Source organism: Homalodisca vitripennis, chromosome 3 (assembly GCF_021130785.1).
Source record: "Homalodisca vitripennis isolate AUS2020 chromosome 3, UT_GWSS_2.1, whole genome shotgun sequence".
Lineage (NCBI taxonomy): Eukaryota > Metazoa > Arthropoda > Insecta > Hemiptera > Cicadellidae > Homalodisca > Homalodisca vitripennis.
The window spans coordinates 171,746,938-171,767,034 of record NC_060209.1 but is presented as its reverse complement, the minus strand read 5'-3'; the positions used below and the strand labels follow the sequence as shown (position 1 = coordinate 171,767,034).

The following is a 20,097-nucleotide window of genomic DNA, read 5'->3' as shown; positions in this document are numbered from 1 at the left end:
TTTGCAATAATTGATTTACAATTATATAATTACAGTCTAAGAGTTGTATAAAAGTATTTTATGAACCGTTCTTAATACATTTGAAAGTTCCTCTCGTAAAAAACAATTATATGGAGGATAAAACGAGGATATTTTGGTAACTCTGGAGGGTCATTTTAAGTTTAAAGGCAGGTTAATTACCAGGAACCTGATTGGCAACATTGCTACGCTCTCTAGAGAGACACTAGTGCTTGACTGCTTGAGCCTTGAGTTGGAGCAGTCTACAATCAGATCAAAGTAATCAATCGCACAATATAAAGTGTTTGGCAATGTTACAAATTTGAAAATTAACCTACATTTTAAATTTGTTATAATGTTTGGATATGGTGGTCATATTCCGTCCCTGTACAGCATGTAGGTTAAGTATTTTATTTACAGTATTAGCCTATGTTTCTGTGAAGAGATTAGTCTTATCCCTTCTGGAAATTAATTCCCTATTGTATTGGGAAGCCAATAAAAAACACATTAATAAATATTAAAATATACAATATTTTTGTACCTGAATTTGTAGAGCAAAAACCAAGGGGATGTGGGGAAAACTAGGCCAATGTTTTTAAATTGAAAATCAAACACAGACAACCATAACTTTGACATTAAAAATGTATTGCATTAATATATAGAATTAACACTAAAATTACAAATAGAAATGTGACAAGGTGCATCCCTAACTCAAAAAATTATTTTAATTTATTTAAAAAATTACATTACTACTGTATCAAATTATTGATTTTTAACACTTAACCTATTGAATACAAAAGCATTCTAATTATAGTTATTTACAATATAAAGTTTGTAATGTGTTGAATAACAATATGGATCAAATTTAAATCATTTGTATGGTATTGAGTAAAGAACAGTGGCACAAATACAATGGTGATCTACATGTGTTATTTCCTCAATCTGTAGCCTATTTGGTTGTTTTTATGGAATGTTTGGATTGTTTTTATCAAATGAAGAATATGATCATTATAAGAAAGATCACACTTTATTTGACTTGCTGTAAAAATTACATATCGTTATGGCTCTCGGTTCTTGTTTTCTGCTTCTCAAAGGAAGTGATATCGGCGAGGAGGCTACTCTGTTCCTATCTATCATTTGTTATTACGCTATACATAGGTACATATTATAAATATAAAAAGTTTACGAGCATGGTCTGGCTTGACTTCAGGTACTACCTCGAGGGATGGTTTTTTTGCCAGAAGTGTAGGGTTTCAGTGGTACCTGTGCTCTGTACTTTTAGCGAAAAAAGAAAACCATCCCCAAATTCAAGTTCAGATCACATGAGTACTTGTTAAGGTTATTTTTTAACATTGGTAATACTAGTATCATATCTAAATCTACTTACATTGCACAATAACAAATAGTAGATAGGGACAGAGTGATCGTCCAAATGATATGTAATTTTTACAGTAAGTTAAATAAAGTCTGTTCTTTCTAATATAATGTAGTTTTTTTAATGCCCAATAAAAAATTTTCAAAAAATAGTGGTCACTGGATAGTACCAAAGTGGCCAATATGGTTCTAAATTAATTTAGGCTATACAAATTAAAATCATTGTAATAAATCAGACACACCAGCATGTGCGGTAGACCTACCATTTATGTGTTTTTATAAATATTTATCATGTGTATGTTTTATTATGTGGTTTTAAGGGTTTCTTTAATTATTGCACTTCCATGTTTTTAAACACCTGACAATGGGATGTTCATCTCGAAACATGTTGTGAGAATCTACAAAAGTGAATTTTGGAACTGTTGACAAGTTAAAGTAGCATATATTTGTCTAGAATTACGGTTTCGTGGCTTCTCCAAAGATGGGTTTATAGAAATATTAAACCGATGAATGGGTTCATAATTTGTTCAGCAGTTAGCAGTTAAGCTATACCCCTATCTCAATAATTCGATGACTCATATTATTAAATGCACTGTAAAAAATGTGTATATATATATGCCTGGCAAGCGAAAGGTTCGGGTTTGAGTTCCGGCGGAACAAGTACTTTTTGTCCGGAGTAAATACTTTTTGTGATTCAATATTAATTGAAAATTATATATAAAGTTATGTGTAAGTATAAAAATGAAGTTTATGTTAGTAATTTTTATAAATTGATTTTACTATTTGTAATTTATATTAAACTAATGTAAAAACTCACCTTTCCTAACAAGTAAAGAGCAAACTTTACTTCAAGAGGTTTGGACCTAGAGCAAACTGGCCTACACAAGATTCAATTTTTATAATTTAACTGGGGCAGAGTTTGAAAAGCGGACTCAGGTTTTTATATCATTAAGTATAAATATTTAAACTTCATATATCGAATAACAGAACTATCAATCAACATTAACATACCTAAAAATTAAAATAAAAGTCATATGTTTGAAATGAAAAAGATTAATTACATACTTACAATGTCAATCTCATAAATAATAAAAATGCCATAACCATCAATCAAACAATACAGAAAAGTTTATACAAGTCCTAAGGGTAGTAGGAAAGATCTTGTTTAAATAATAAGAGAAGCCTTAACAAAAGGAACACACTGAAATTAACAATAAACAGTTAATTATCTTTAAATGCTATTTCGCTTAGTGTTCTAAAGTTAAATATTATATTTAGATAAAGTAATTTGTACATAAAATGTATGTTTAGAAACTGAAAATGGGTTTATTGTTGGTGCAAATTTAAGTCAATTAATTAATTGTTAAAGTTTATTGATCAGTATCGGCTGATTATAGTGATGGGTCTAATTGAGTAATATTGTTTATTAACCCTTTGAGTGCCACGGCATATTTTCCCAAGTCATACGCATAAATTGCCGGAGCATTTCCTTCTGTTTTGCAAGCGTGTGTGGAAAAAACTATATTAAAAAAACTATTCAACCGATTTGAATAATTTTTTTTAGATTGTGTGTTATAAAACAAGGTATTTTTTCCATATAATATTATAATTTTATTTCTATTTACACAAAAAGAATATAGATTATAACAAAAAACTAAAAAATGAAAAAAAATAAATTTCAAGTTTGAACTAAAATTTTATTTATACAATATTTTTTTAAAATTTTTTTAGCTATACCATATGAAAGAGCATGAAAAACTGAACAAAAATCATGCATAATATGGTGTGTTACAGTAATATTTAACCAGATACTGCAATATATACAAAATACAACAAAAAGCAATTTTTGTTCGTTTGTCAAAAGTTTAGAAACAATATTATAACTATCCTATTTCACTCAATGAAGTAAGACGACTGTAAAATACTAATTATATAAAAAGTATATAAAAATATACACAGACCTACAATATAACCTTACTTCACCTAAAATCAATAGTTTGATTGGAACTTGCGTTTTACTTCATCACCAATCCAACAATAAAATATACGTCACTAAACACGAAAAAAGAAGTTTACAAATGCATTGTAAGTTTTACTGAACACAATTGCAGAATAGTAATAACAACAGTTTTCAGCATAAACACACGACACTAGCACAATGTAAACACACAACAAACGAAACTGTGTAGTTAATGGCAACAAGTAGGAGCTGACCAACTATTGCGTCATCTGTTTTTTTTTCTGATGGCAAATAACTACAAGGGGGTGGTGAACAATAAAAATCAATCACAATTGATTATTCGAAACTTATAGATTGCCGTGAAATAAGTTATTTGTCAAAACAAAAATGAATTATATGTGATATTAATTAAATACAAATCGTCTACTGGGTAGATGCCGGCAATTTATGCACATTTAACAACATCTACTATGTAGACGCTGCGGCACTCAAAGGGTTAATATTGATATAAAAATACTAGGTCTGCTTACCATACTCTACCCTTTAACTGTAGTTATTTATTTAATAATTAAAAGTTAAATTAAATAAATGTTAATTAAAAATATTTATTTAATTAACATCTAATTGAAAGCTTGAATTACCTGACTGTCGAACCTACCCGAGAGTGTAACTTCCTTAATATTTCCTTACCCTAAATTTATGTTCCCTTTCTTCCTTACTTTACTCATATGATGAGTTCTGTACAACTTAAGTGAAAAAATTGTGTGCCCTAAATGCTAGAAATAGCCGAATTTCAATGATCTACAGCTGTCCATAATGGAATCAACTATCATGATGAAATAGTTAACTGTTTATAGAACTCAAATGATCATTGATTTTGAGAATACCATTAAGTATCCTTTAACTAAATTCTAGTTTTTCACCATAGGCCTATATTTCAGTTGTGTACAACTTAAAAATTTCTAGTATTGGTTTTGGTTAATGCAATTTTTTTTTATGAAATGCTCTAAATTGTAATGTTTATTTTACAAGTTTCTGATTTAAAAATGTTATCTGTTTATGGTTTTGGAGTCAGTGTTATGCTTGTTTTTTTTCCATTTAATTCTCAAAAATATTTATTTAATTAACATCTAATTGAAAGCTTGAATTACCTGACTGTCGAACCTACCCGAGAGTGTAACTTCCTTAATATTTCCTTACCCTAAATTTATGTTCCCTTTCTTCCTTACTTTACTCATATGATGAGTTCTGTACAACTTAAGTGAAAAAATTGTGTGCCCTAAATGCTAGAAATAGCCGAATTTCAATGATCTACAGCTGTCCATAATGGAATCAACTATCATGATGAAATAGTTAACTGTTTATAGAACTCAAATGATCATTGATTTTGAGAATACCATTAAGTATCCTTTAACTAAATTCTAGTTTTTCACCATAGGCCTATATTTCAGTTGTGTACAACTTAAAAATTTCTAGTATTGGTTTTGGTTAATGCAATTTTTTTTTATGAAATGCTCTAAATTGTAATGTTTATTTTACAAGTTTCTGATTTAAAAATGTTATCTGTTTATGGTTTTGGAGTCAGTGTTATGCTTGTTTTTTTTTCCATTTAATTCTCATTCAACATAAAGTGAAATCTTGGCCTGTATTGGAAGTAGGCCCCATTGTAATATTATTTTTTTGGTACACCCTAAGATTTGTTGTGTTTTTAATTCATAAAACATTTAAAAAATTAATATACATTTTCTATGCCATATATTTATTCTATTCTATTCTGTATATTTAAGTAAAACAATGATATATAACATGATAGGATGAAAATCATCCTAACATGTCCTGCTTTTCTAAGTTATTGAACTTCACCTTCAAGAGATAAGAAGTGTAAAGATATACACAAAGTTGTTTGCAAACAACAGTTTAGCAAATAACAAGGTTGTTGTCAAACAACAGTACTTTACATTTGCTACACTAAACTGTTTCCTAACAGCTCAAAAGAGTGATTCTGTTGTGTTGCAAGTGATGTGATGATATAGTCTGTTGTGGGAGCTCTGGTATACAAAAAGTTGTGCTATTAATTTTCTACTAGACTAATTTGTATTATTAACAAACCCCTACCTGAATTTTTATCTTCGCTTGTGAAGAATGCTTTTTCCTCAGATGACTTTTTAGATTAGTGATGGTAGCACGGTAGGACATGTTTTGGTCACAAAAATTGCATTTTGCCAATTTGTTTTTATCGTCTATTACGGTAAAGTACGACCATAAAATGCTTGTTCTCACTTTACTATGATTACTCATTTTGTTGTTAGTGGAGAACCCAAAACACGGTAGCAAAAGATTAATATTTGAACTTGTGCCGTTTGGCTTCACTTGGATTTAACAACAGCTTAACTTAAGTTTTACACTTGGATTAACAACAGTTCAAGAAAACAATATGGCTAACAAACAACAGGAACAGTTGTACTGGAACAGTCCATTAGCCAAGCGTGAAATCTGGAAACTAACGCTGTGCGCTGCATCCTTGATTTTGTTTTACAATCAAGTTCTGCATGTAGTAATATAGTAAGTTAAAAGAGTGACTCGATATATTGGTGAGTTCAGTGATAACTTTTCACTAATTTTCAGTGACCAGCCAGTACTCTCTAGTGTCCAATCACTAGTGGTGGACTTAACTGTTACTTTTCCTTATTAGGTCAACAGTTACCTTGGTTTGAGAGATCTGTTACTTCAGGGCTTGATTGTGAATTTGAAAGGTCCAATTTTGACTTAACATATCAGTTCATACTCTTTAACTATAATATCCGTATTCTCAACTGTGAATTTATCTAACAGGTCGAATTTGCGATGCAACAACAGGTTTTAAGGCCGAGGCATACGGGCGTATTCATGCGGAAGGATGTTTTAGTTAACGTAAAAATCGAATCACAACTTATTGCCGTGATCATAATGGGATATGCATTATCAATCAACTATATCCAAGAGGGCTGTCTACCCAGTGAATCAGAGTCATGATAAGTTGTTTATGCATTTATTTTATATTTTTTCGTAGGCCACGTGCGCACACATACGCATATATATGTGTGTGTGTGCACGTGGCTGACGCAAAAAAATATTTGTTATAGCGCACATATACTCCCATATTCATGAATTATACATAAAACTTAATGCGCGCAAAACGCAAATACTTTCATCGATATTGAACATGCATTTAAGTGTCCATAAATTAAATAGTGTAGACTATTAACAAGACAATGGAAAGTTTTCCTCTTAACTAATTTATAGGTTACATCTTTAACTCTGATGTGCTTGGAAGTGTCTTAAAGAATTTAAGCTAATTTATCTGAAATTAATTACTATTTTGGAAAGTGTGCTATTGGATGTCAAGTTTGAATTTGCCCCTGGTAATGTGTGTTTATATATTTTCTGAAACTAAAATTCCGATGGTGCATGACCTCAGAAAATTAATCCATAGGTTGTATAGTAATATACAGAACAAGCCAAATAGGCATTACTGTGGTAGGTATTAGTCACATACTGAATTAACTTCCAAAATAAAACCATATTCTGGAGATTTTATATTACCAAACTGACAACTACAATTATTACGTTTTGAATCCAGATTGAAATCTCACAGTTAAGAAGAAAATAAAAAAAACGCTTCTCTCTGAATTGGTTAAGTAAGAATCATTAGAATCAGAAGTTAAACTTGATGTTAAATTATGACTTTTATCGGGATTGCAGAGAGGTTTACTAAACGAGAACTACTGTTGTGTTACCTGTGCAATCTTTATTATAGATCAAAATTGCAATACATTTTCATGAGTAACCCCTAACTTAGTATAATTATTCGCGTACACGATTTACTTTAATTTTAGATGTTTTGGAAGGTCATTGATTATGATTATAAAAAATAAGGTCCAAACACAGAGCCCGGAGAAACATCCATACTTGTATTATGGTAGAAGAATGTTTTTCACTTACAGCCACGTATTGTCTTATATTTAAAATGTGTGTATTTCAATAATGACACAACATAATGTTGTAATATCAATAAAATGGTTCTTATTGTTATAGTTGTTCGTGAGATGACTTAAGTTCAGTACATTAGCCAAAATGCTATAATCTAGTTTTTGAAGTGAGTGTTCCCTTTCACAAGGGACATCCTCAAAAACTGAACCGTTTTCATAAAATAACTGTTCAAATTTAAAAAAAAGATCTGTTCTTCTGGTTATAAATCAGTGATTAAGAAATTGTTGAAAATATACAATAGAAATTGACCGATATTTATTTAATATTTCTTTATTACCTTTTTTTGTAGACGAATTATTTTATAGGTGTAGGTCAGGAGAGATACCTTCTAACAATTTGTTTAATATTCCTGCAAGAGGTAACTTGAGAAATCTAATATTTTTTAACTATTGAATTGGAAAGCAAACATACACAAAAATACTAAGGATTATATAAGACGTAGTAGTTAGTAGCCTGTGATTCTTGCACAAAACTAATAAGATTTACATTAATCTCATCCGGATTGAGTATAATATTCCGATGGTAGTCGGTAAATATCAAAGGCGACTGCCAACTTTGATCGACCTTGTGAGTTGAGGCACCAGGGTGAATCTGCAATGAATTAAGCCCCGCATATAGTATTCACGTTAGATGTCTTACTTGCAAACTATATGTCCAATACCAACCAGTTCAATATCAAAATCGTGTCTAGACACTCGAAGAAAATTTGTATACAACCATTACATCTCAATTCATCAGTAAAAGGATCCGTATCATCTCTGTTAAAATCATTAACCGCTGCCACTATACCTTACTCTTGCTTTTAATAAAGGTTTAAACCAATACATTTTCGGTCTTTTATGTTTAACCCAAATAATACAAGCTGTTGCAGTAAGTACAACCCCCTTTGTACTCAAAATTTTTCACACAGTTTGTGTCACTTGGCTTGTTCTGATTCGGTCGCAGACAAAAAAAAGCAAACTATGTCATGCGTTGCAACCTATATTGCAAACATCTATCGGCAACTATCGTTGTCACTTCAATGTAAACGTGGCTTTAACCGTTCGTGTGTCAGGTTTTAATGTGTATGTGTGAACAGTGTAATAGGTATTGTTTTGTATTGTGTAATTTGGAATAAAATAACGAAGCTATTCGGTGAATTTTATACTGTAAGATAAAGTACAATTTATATGAAATTTTAATTATTATAAAAATAACTTTGATACTACTACTAACATGTTTTTGCTTATATACTCTGTTTATATCCAATAACAAATAGTAGATAGGAACAAAGCGACCTCCGTATAATACCAAAGTACCTTTTAATCTAGTAGGATTCTCTGTTATAATAAAAGTTATGCTAACGTATTTCGATAAAGATAGGAATAAAGGACATCCTTGCCTTTATCAATGTCTTTGGCATATATCAATTTCCACAAATTATTATTTTTGGTGTTTTACCGTTTATGTTTTAGGTATAAATAGATCAAATTTCTCAAAATAAAACAATATTTTTATTAAGAGATCTTTACATACTTACGGTAATAGGACTTTATTTTGGAATGTTGATACAACACACCTTAAAATCAAATTCATCATTGTACTTCTGCTCAACGATAATACCAACAAAACTCAAGTCCTTATATTAAACAATATTACCACCACTTCATATTTCTTTATATGTCCACAAGAGAAATTACCAACTTTGAAATGCAGAGGTGTGTAGAGTTCAATTTCCTCAAAGCTACCCAAGTGCTCTTACGTACCATCACATAAATGTACTCATTTTTCAAAAATATTCTAGTCTGCTTAACTTATTTTCACAGGCTCCTCATGTTTATTTTTAGAACATTTAAATGATCTTTCATTTCAGTCTCAACAGAATTAAGGACCAGGCTTAACATTTTTATAGACCTTGAGTATGCTTTCATTAAAGCACTGTCTGATTTGGTAACACAGTCGGCTATACATTAACAGTTTTGATTTACCTAACCTAGCTTATGTGTTTCCCATGATGATTCTCATGACTGCCACAGACGGGCAAGGTTTAGGCTAGAACAATCTGCTCCGCTGCTCGTCGCTCTGCAGTGGTGCAATCGCGTCTTATCTAGTGTCAGGAGTTTCTCAAACAGTATTGTGTGCTACTCGATTTACCTAACCTAGCTTATGTGTTTCCCATGATGATTCTCATGACTGCCACAGACGGGCAAGGTTTAGGCTAGAACAATCTGCTCCGCTGCTCGTCGCTCTGCAGTGGTGCAATCGCGTCTTATCTAGTGTCAGGAGTTTCTCAAACAGTATTGTGTGCTACTCGATTTACCTAACCTAGCTTATGTGTTTCCCATGATGATTCTCATGACTGCCACAGACGGGCAAGGTTTAGGCTAGAACAATCTGCTCCGCTGCTCGTCGCTCTGCAGTGGTGCAATCGCGTCTTATCTAGTGTCAGGAGTTTCTCAAACAGTATTGTGTGCTACTCGATTTACCTAACCTAGCTTATGTGTTTCCCATGATGATTCTCATGACTGCCACAGACGGGCAAGGTTTAGGCTAGAACAATCTGCTCCGCTGCTCGTCGCTCTGCAGTGGTGCAATCGCGTCTTATCTAGTGTCAGGAGTTTCTCAAACAGTATTGTGTGCTACTCGATTTACCTAACCTAGCTTATGTGTTTCCCATGATGATTCTCATGACTGCCACAGACGGGCAAGGTTTAGGCTAGAACAATCTGCTCCGCTGCTCGTCGCTCTGCAGTGGTGCAATCGCGTCTTATCTAGTGTCAGGAGTTTCTCAAACAGTATTGTGTGCTACTCGATTTACCTAACCTAGCTTATGTGTTTCCCATGATGATTCTCAAGACCGGCAAGGTTTAGGCTAGAACAATCTGCTCCGCTGCTCGTCGCTCTGCAGTGGTGCAATCGCGTCTTATCTAGTGCCATGAGTTTCTCAAACAGTATTGTGAGCTACTCGATTAACCTGGTTATTAAATATGTAGGATGGTCTTCAGTTAACTTTTCTTTAATTTGAATCACATGATGTATGTTTATTGTGTGCTTTGTATAATGTTGCTGGTCATAAATACTGCAATAATCAACTATTTCAATATAAGTAGATAAGTTTATTGTTAAATCCAATGCTAACACTTGTTTAGTATATAATATTCTATTAATTAAATAAGTATACTAGCACCAATATAGTGCTAAACTCCATTACTTTTTGAATTTAAATCAGGTAAATAATTTGGATCGGCATTGCTCTCGCCCATTGGATCATCACTTTCTTCTTGCTCAGCAAGAAATAATTGCCTTTTAACTTCTCTATTGTCAATCATAATTAATTGCATTGGAAGTTAAATCCATGTTTATAATGGTGAGGAAAGATTATCTGTGGTGCTTTCGCTGGCTATATTTATTAATGGTACTTATTATGGTGTCAGGATTAGTTAACAAAAATAAGATGAATCTCATATTCTCTTAATTGGAAACCTATTGAAATTTTTTGCTCTCATGACAATCAGCAGATATAACTTACTATCCAGCAAACAGAACGTCAAAGTGACTTCCTTGATAGACCACTCTGTCTCTGTAAATACCGACTTAGCTCAACAGTCAACGAGACAGATTCAAACGTTTGTTCTGACATGTTCTTGCCATCATTATAATTCCTGTCTTATTTCTTGCCAGGATGATATAGTACATGCTACGTTCCAGAACGCTTTGATATTTATTTTTGAGATGTAGGATATTCCACTAACAGTACATAGATGCCTCAATGATATTTATATATTTTAATATCAACGTCTCTCTGCTTAACTACTTTTTAACTGTTTTCACGTAACAGATTGGCCTTGACTTTGTATGGAAAAATTATGTAGTTATTTTAGCTCTTTTCTAGGAAATACAGACCCTACAGTGAACATTTCGAACACCATATTCAAATGAGCTACACATTCAGTTTGTTAATTCAGATTTATTTATTGGTAAGCCTGCTTTTGTATGGGTTGCAACCAATAGCAAAACCTGATCCCAAAATTCAGTTGCCTGTAAATGTCCACATCAATTTTTGTGGTTATCAATCTGCACCAGTCTGTTTGAGTTGTTATGTATCATTCTCTGAAAGAAAATTTTGTAAATAAATCATGTAATAGAAAGAAATTATATGAGATGCCAGGAAACAAAATACGCCTAATCAATTTACTTACATTGTTTGCAAAAAGAAAAAAATGTTCAGAACAAATTGCTTCATATCCACAATTGATTTAAATTTAATTTTAACTTGTACTGTATATATTTAATACTTAGAAAAAAAAGCATAATTTTTTTATGAGGCATCTTTAGAAATTAAAGTTGGGATTTTGGAGGTTTTAAACATATGGCTATAGATGGGAGCTGTTACTTATTTAGTACAATAGTATCATAACACTTTCATCATAATTGCTTGGTATGATTAATAATTAGAAGTTATTGATTTTAAAATATGAAATATAACAAAATTTCTTTATCAAATCAAGAAATTGATATATAAATACGGAAGCGTCACAATACGTGATGGTGACCATGGGGTTACCCGAGCTGGGTATGTCATTACTTCCACTTGAGACGTGCCCTTTCAATGGGAATCCTCATTCATTTCATTTCCAAATGAGATTCCACTAATTTTTCTATTTCTGGCCAATCTTGGCTACCTTCTTCTATTTCCGATGTTGAGACATTCCTGGAGTCATTCCCCTTCTTTTTTTCAGCCTTGTTCAACCAATCCAGTGCATGGCACGCTGGGAGTGCTTAAGCCCACAGTGATAGTCTTATTTGAGAGCTGATGTGAGCTTGTCTCTGCTGAGGCATAAGTCATGTACTGGTTCAGAAACCAGTCAATTCTGATACTTAGGGAATGAACCCCACCAACTCCAACAGTCATCTCCCGCAGTAGACTAGACCTATCGAATTATCCTTGCACCCCAGGATCTCAACATTTGTGGTTAGTGATAGCCGCTCCTGGACATCCATAAGGTTGCCAGATTTAAGTGACACATCGGTTTTTGCTGTACCCAATGGTAGGTTCAACTGGAAGGTATCAACCAGCCAGAAGTGATCCCTGCTGGGTGAAATTCCCAGCTTGGTAAATGATGAAAACCGTGCCCCAGGGAACTGAGTTAGGACCATCTCACCAACTACGGTTTGGGAGACGTCCGGGGGTTCCCGGTTAATTGGCATGCACTACTTGACATACTGGCAAAAACGTTTATGGAAAAACCAACCACCCACATCGTTAGGACAAATTAACAAATACATTGTAGCCAGGGATCAAAGCGATATGGATTAAAAGCGCCACCTCTCTGATTCAGAAAGTGAAATAGAAGCTAAACAAAGAAAATGCCTTAGTCCCCCTATTAAAGATGATTCAACTCCTACAACTGTTCCTTGTGGTGAATTACAGAGAAGAAGACAAATCATTGAGTAATGTGAACCAGTTTGTCATAAACAAAGCTTTCTCAACTTCTGGAGGCTCTGTCAGGTGTCAAATCTGTGACAGCGTCAGATTTCAGACGCTGTACTAAGAGGAAGGTGAACTGGAACTGGGCTTAACATTCACATTGACCTATAGACTTGAAATGTTGCATGCATCGTCTGCGAAACATGTTATGCAACATGAGGTGTGGCCTACACATACCTTGTTTTATTCATATTGAAAGCATTTTGGAACTGTTTAGCACATACCATAATCCTCTCTTTTGTAAATTCAAATCTTCCTTCTTCTAGAACTATTTACCATACATATCTTTCTAACATGTCCCTTTTCTTCTGGGCTATTTCTTTGTTTCTTGTTCTCTGCTTCCCACTCTTGAATATTTCCTAATCATGTTATAAAATTACAAACAACGGTAAAGCTTTTTGTGTTGATTAGAAGGGGTTGACAATGTAGGGTTTGAGTGTTAGTGGATAAAGTACTTTGCAATAAAGATTGAAATTAATGTTTTAAATAATTTAATTAGTCTATTGTACTTTAGCAGTTTCAACATGTAAGACAATGTACATTATTTGGATTATTAAAAAATTCTTTTTTAATAAATCTAGTAATGGCTACTTTTGAAAATCTGACTCCTTATAATATTTCAGGTCAGTTCAGACACTTGTGGATTTGAACCATTTTGAAGTAACTTATGTACAAAATCTACCTGATATTGTAAAAGAAGATGTTCTGAATCTTGCCCTACGCAATGGCAAAGCTCAGAAATGTATTAGTAATTTCTTGCATCCTAACATTAAGAACTTACACATTAATGAATCAACAATATCAAATGATGATTTGCACAATATTTCCCGCTGCAAGAAAATCAGAAGTTTACAAATGAATCCACCAACTCAACACCAATACAATCACTGTAGTCTTGGTAAGCTTGTTAAGTTTCATTATACTAGAAATTTATATATTTATACCACATTAATATCCAGAGCTATAGTAAATTATTTTTTGTTCCATTTCGTATTAATTTATACATTTAATTGACTATTATTGCTTTGAAATTTCTACTAATCTAAAATTCAATGGTTACAATTGGCATTCCATTCCTCAATTTTAGTTAAAGGAAATCCCATATTTCTAACCCAACTTTTGAATATGTGATTCGTATTGGCTAGGCGTCAGGGAACCTTAACACCTGAGCAGGACAAATTTTAGTTGTGTTTGTCTATCTATGTTTATGTTAGGTGAAAATGTTTATGATCTTGTATTTACATAACACTTTGCTGGCTCAAACGAAATGTTAGTATATTTTCATTGAATTGTTTGGCATACAAATAATTTTCTTTGTTCTATTAGGAAAATAATCTATTACAGTCACCTCTTCATTAAAGTACAAATTGGTGATAAATGCAACAATTTTAACCTTTAGTACATGTTTTAAGTGGTTTTTCAAAAATGCATCAGTGTTCTACATACACTTTTTACAAGCCCAATTTTGAACCCTTTCAAATTTGTCACCCTGTCCTCACTTAATTATTTTGTATAAGTTTGTTAGCTGATTATCTCCAATCAAAGGAAAGTCACCTTATGAGATTCTGTACAATAATTGTGATTTTAAAATTCTTTTCTCCTCTTCCTTTTTTGAAAATCTAATAAATATAAAATAGAACATTACTAGTTTTTTTAGTCTAATTTTTTCTTCTAGTTGAAAGTTTTTGAGAAAATGGAAACAAAATTGTAACTGTTTTAACTTATGAGCCTATTGGAATATGAGCAAAGCATTTTACGATTATGATTAGCTGCAATAGAAATTATGTTCATGCTGTTTCACTAAATAAAAACAATAGATCTTAAACCAATGCTTAAAAAATTGTTGACATTAAAAAATTTCTGTTCATATTAATCCTTTATAATTTATGAAGTATCTTGATAGCTCTAAAGCAGCTGTTCACTAGCCTGCCTCAGTTAGTGAAGCTGCATGTACAGAGGAACCAAGGTGTGACAGATGATGTCCTTGCTGCCCTAACCACTCACTGTCCACTGCTGCAGGAGCTCGATGTGTCAGGCTGCCACACACTCTCCGACAGGTCAGCCGTCAGTCTCGCCACCCTCCACAACCTGCAGTCTGCCAACCTGTCTTCAACTTCGGTAACACTGAACATGTTTTCATTATTATTTTGTTTAATACCTAACTCTTAAATTTATTGAGCATAATGATTTTTACTGTTGAAGTTACTAAGTCTTTGTTAGTGTGTTGCCGAAAATCGGCCTGCCACTCCAGGGTTATAAACACTGGAAATTACCTGATCGACCCAACATGTGTGGAATGAAATTTCCTAAATTAAAAAGAAACATTGAGTAAGACCTTCTTATAGCTCCAATAGCTAGAATATCAAAGGAAATATTCTGTCATAGGATCTAAACCTAATATACAGTGTGAGTTAAAAGTATGGATACACTCTGTTTAGTTTTTTATGAATAAAGATGAAACATAATGGAAGTGTGCAACTACATAATAAGTGTCATGTAGAATTACATCAATAGAAGAATTTGATAAAACAATGCCTGTTAATCCACCAGATGAACTTGAGGGATGGAACTCAGGACATCTTTCTAGGAAATAGAAGTCAACTTTTTAGTCACTGTTACAACTTTGCCCATTTTCCCAAAATGGGATTTTGGGGGAGGGCAATTTTTAAGTGACAGCATTTGAAAGGTCTCGATAAAAGAATAAGAACAGTGGAAACTAGAGCTTTCTATCTTAAGCCAGTACAAAATGGCAGCTCATTGAAATTAGCTAAAAATTAATTGAGGCAAAACATAAACATCCACATTCAGAAGATAAGTATCTTTAATAGACAACCACTAATCTTACAAACTCAAACCTGTTTTACAGTTATTACCTGCTGCAGAGCAGGCCTCCCCTACCTTATCAGTTTTGAAGAAGTCCAGTATCATGTTTATTTTCTGGTTGGAATTAACAAAGTTAAGACGTATTTTTGTGACACTCTACGTTGAAATGGAGTGTTTAAGTGAACAAGAGCGTATTATGATTCTGATGATGTGAGGCTACAGAGACCGGGTGAGATCTTATGATGAAGTAAGGAATTTATTTATTGACACTTATCCCAATCGATACCCTGTATCTAAATCAGGAGTTCAAAAGACAGTCTAACGTTTCTAGGAAACAGGCAGCGTTACAGACTGCCCAAAACCTGGACGACCAAAATCGGCTACAAACGAAGCAATGTCACTTGACGTTTTATAGTCTGCAGAAGATCCTCATGCTTCTACAAGAAATGATTCTCAAATATTAGGTATATCTCAAACATCAGTCTTTAAAATTTTACAACTCATCAGTGTGTTTTTAACGGTCCATGTTATTGTTTGTTGTGATGTGTGACTTCTAACAGTCGATGAAGCATAGCGTAAACTAAGTGCTTAAGTCTTTTTGACAAACCTAAAATTATGGGATGATTTTGAAAAAGTGGATCGATCATTATTTGGTAGTATTGCACTAGGTGTATGGAAGTGCATCAAAATCAAAGTTGGATTCAGTTTTACAGTTGAAAAGAGTGCTATTCGAATAATTTTAAAACTTGACATAAGAGATTCTTAAGAGTTTATTCCATGTTAATATATAAAACTATTCTAAATTTTTTTTTTTAATGACACATTTTTTTATAAACAAAGGTATTTATAATTATAATACAAGAGAAAAAGATATCCCAACAGTCCAATCACATAAAAAAAGTTTTATAAAAACCCCAGCTTTATAGGTTTGAAATTTGTTAAGCACTTACCTCTTAACTTAAAAAAGAGCAAAATATGAATCAATTTAATAAAAATTTCAAACTATATCTATAAGGTAAGGCATTATACAGTACTGAGGAGTAATTTTCTGTAACATAAGAATTTTAACTGTGGATTGAATATTGCTTATGTAATATAATTACTTTATTATTGTTAATTGCTTTGACACTATTTTATGTATACAATGTTATATATTATATTAGACTTTTTTCAGAAATGTTCAATTATCCAAACACCCCCTTTACAAATTTTTTTGTATAATCGGTGTAGAATTAACATCAGAAGTTCTTTCAAAATGCATTTTTACAGATAGTGATTGTTGCAGATTGGTGATGAAAGTCTGCTAGCCATGGCTGATGGAGTCTGTTCCCAGACACTAACAGAAGTGATTTTGAACAATTGTGTCAATATCACTGACAAAAGTCTTAATGTTCTCATCAATAAATGTTGCAATCTGTCGATTCTTGCATGTGGAAACTGTCCTAAAGTATCTGGTAAGTACTAATGCACTCTTACTAAAATATACAAAAAAAAAATAAGGTTTATGGTCACATAACTGTGTAATGAATTAGAAAATATACTATACTAGTAGTACTATAGTAGTAGTACTATATTAAATGCTATATTCCCACTATATATATTCTTTTTTGTGGGGTCACTTGAAATCAGTAGTTTTCAAAACACATCCCACTGGTGTCCAAGACTTGAAAAACAGGATCACTGCTGAGTGCAGACGCTGAACCAGAGAAACTCTTAGAAAGGTTAGGCAAGAAATTGAAAATAGGTTATTTTTTTGCTTGAACAACAATGGCTACCAATTTGAACATTTGATTTGAAGTTTACAAAGGATTTACAACAGTATTCAGTGAGTAATCTTGTTGTTATTAGCAGTAGTACAGTAGTTTGTAGACTAATAATTTTTGTGTAAGAAATTACATTATTAGCTGCTGATATCAAATGGCTTGGCTGGTTTCAATTTTTTTTAACCAAAATACAGCATTTTTTATGAGCTTCAATTTGAGGTGTCACAAGATATTCGTTGCCATTTTAAAATTTTGTCTTTGGGACATATATACTTGATGGGGTAACAAGGTAAACTCAACTATTGCTTCAGAAAAATAATTTATTTGAACAAGAAGTGTTCATCCATGTGCAAAATCTATAATTAAAGGCTGGTCACAATTTTACTTAACATCTGCAGCTCCTAACATGAACGCTAAATTAATATGTAGATCAAAAATATACATGCTTCAATTTCAAAAATTAATACAGTGCCATCATTTATTACATCACAAGTGAGTTAACTGAAAACCCAAGAACTTAGACCAGGATTCATCCACAATAGCCCAAAATAGTTCAATTGTTACTGAAATTGTTGGTGGAACTATTTCAATCATAGAATTTTTAAACTCCAACTTCAGGGCCCTAAAACATTGTTCATTAAGCTTAATTCTAAAATGGAACAGAAGATTGGAATATCTTTCAGTAAACCATAATCTCAGGAATGTTTGGAATGTCATTTAAAGGAATATACCCATAGCATTTCTGTTTTTTCAGCAGATCACTAGCATGCGTGAAGCCGCAAGTAACTGTTAGTTAGTTTATACCACTATTCAATCAGTTTACATTACTGTATCATCAGAACAAAGAAAAACACCTTCATCTAATTTACTCTTTACAACTAAATATAAACTTAGGTACATGTTTGTTCTTGATTTATGTGGGTGGTATCATTAATTCATCTAATTTTTTCAGTTCACACTGTTAACATAATTAGCAATTAAAAATAATATTAACACAAAATCTTGAAATCACAAAATTTGGGTTGTGTTGTGGAGAGCTATCTTTCAGTAATATAAAATGTATTTATTACATGAAATTTGTTATGACAACCCTTTTGAATCATTGATACTAAAACTAGTTTCAGGTTAACATAGATGGCTCTTCATAGCGAGACCAAAATATTTCAAGATACAATATTTTTACAGGTCGCAACCTGAAAAACTTAGATAATAGTTAATGTACATAACTTGAATGTAATTGATACAATTAAAAATATTATAAACATTGTTTTCTGCGATAGACTCAGTAATATCCTGCTCAATATCAAGCAAAACATTTAAGAAACTTGATGGAGTTGCAATCAACTGATAAGAACTGATTTGTAACAGCTGAACTCAAGTTAGGAACAATAAGATACCAGGATAACTTTTATTGTTATCCTAGTATTTATTGTAACTTATTGTTGTAACTTATATAAACCATTTAGTCAGTTTGTAATGCTTAGAAGTTTTAATAAACATGTTTTGTAGCAATATGTAAGATATAATATTAAATACCAAAGATCGGCAACATAAGCAGACATGTACATGACATACATGTTGCATTTTCGGTACTGGTCGTTATCAAGTTCATGATTTGATACATGATGTCACTGGGTCTAAACGTATACATTTACACAGTGAGAGAAGTCTTTTCAGAGATTCAAGTAAATTTCCTGCCCTATTTAAGTTTTGTGTTAATTTTACACCTTGATAAAGTTGTATTGTTATTTTAATTTTAAGATGGTTTAGGATTTGTCAATAAATTGTACTGGTAAAATATTTCACATTTGTTTGTTTTGATGCTTTTAGGAGACAATCATTTGGGACCAGGCTCTGATTTGGGCAAAAACAAAAAGAAACAAGTTACATGGACATTTTACTTTTAGGAAAAATATTTTAAATCTTGTCACTGTTTTAAATATTATGACTTATACTTAGTATTTAAGTATGAAAATAAATGTTAATTTTGATAGTTACAGTGTTTTACTTAACCAATACCCAACATGCATAACAATATCAAAAGGGCATTAGGTATAAAATAATTGACTCTAATTATTTAAACATATTCAGAGTTTGGATGAAAGTGTTGATGGAAGTGCTGTTTCCAGTTATAAATGTTGAATGTTGACCCCGTAACAAAGCTTGAAAGGAATTTTGAATTATTTGATTTAGAGTGTAAGTACAAGTCTGCAAGCTACTAAAAAGCATTAATAAATACACAGACACAAAATGTAATGTACTTATCTTATTAGAAATTAAGGTCTATGGAAAATTTTAAATCTACAGATGAGATCTTTTTCAAGATCTTGTGTGGATAATTAGGATGCATATGTTATATTATATGTTAAAATGTTATATGGTTGTAGTGAGTTTGTGTATAAATTTATTTATTCTGTGATTTTCTCGTTTTTTATGGTTACCCATAACACTGACGTAAAATTGATTGCGATCAGCTAAATCTCATTGCCATGAACACTCTGTCCCTGGTTCTGGGTACATCTTAGTTGTTTGAACATCAAATCTTCTATATGAAATTAAATTATTATATATTTCTTCTTTAGAGTCTGTGAATTTTTGCATATATCAGATCATCTACAGAAGAAGCACAAATTATTACCTGCCACACATTTCTGCCACATTCTGTTTCTTTAGTATTCTGTGTT

The 20,097-nt window shown here is 32.2% G+C and overlaps 2 protein-coding genes across 10 annotated transcripts in view; one reads left to right on the top strand and one right to left on the bottom strand.

Moving 5' to 3' along the window:
- LOC124357779 overlaps positions 1-5,798 on the bottom strand; it is a 64,060-nt gene extending 58,262 nt beyond the window's left edge. The window contains exon 1 of the mRNA XM_046809824.1: positions 5,447-5,798. Coding sequence (XP_046665780.1) covers positions 5,447-5,629 — 183 coding nt within the window. The 5' untranslated portion in view covers positions 5,630-5,798. The remainder of the gene's footprint in view (positions 1-5,446) is intronic.
- LOC124357780 (protein AMN1 homolog) lies at positions 30-19,406 on the top strand. 9 transcript variants are annotated; one of them, XM_046809828.1, is made up of 6 exons: positions 9,361-9,384; positions 10,205-10,374; positions 13,451-13,725; positions 14,731-14,945; positions 16,936-17,104; positions 19,244-19,406. In XM_046809828.1, the coding sequence occupies exons 2-6, from the start codon at positions 10,370-10,372 to the stop codon at positions 19,318-19,320; spliced, it is 741 nt and encodes a 246-aa protein (XP_046665784.1). In that variant the 5' UTR covers positions 9,361-9,384; positions 10,205-10,369; the 3' UTR covers positions 19,321-19,406. The 9 variants fall into 9 exon arrangements, with proteins under 9 accessions (XP_046665790.1, XP_046665781.1, XP_046665788.1 ...); XM_046809825.1 differs by lacking the exons at positions 9,361-9,384; positions 10,205-10,374 and adding an exon at positions 34-393; XM_046809832.1 differs by lacking the exons at positions 9,361-9,384; positions 10,205-10,374 and adding an exon at positions 8,330-8,508.
- Positions 19,407-20,097: the final 691 nt, after the last annotated feature.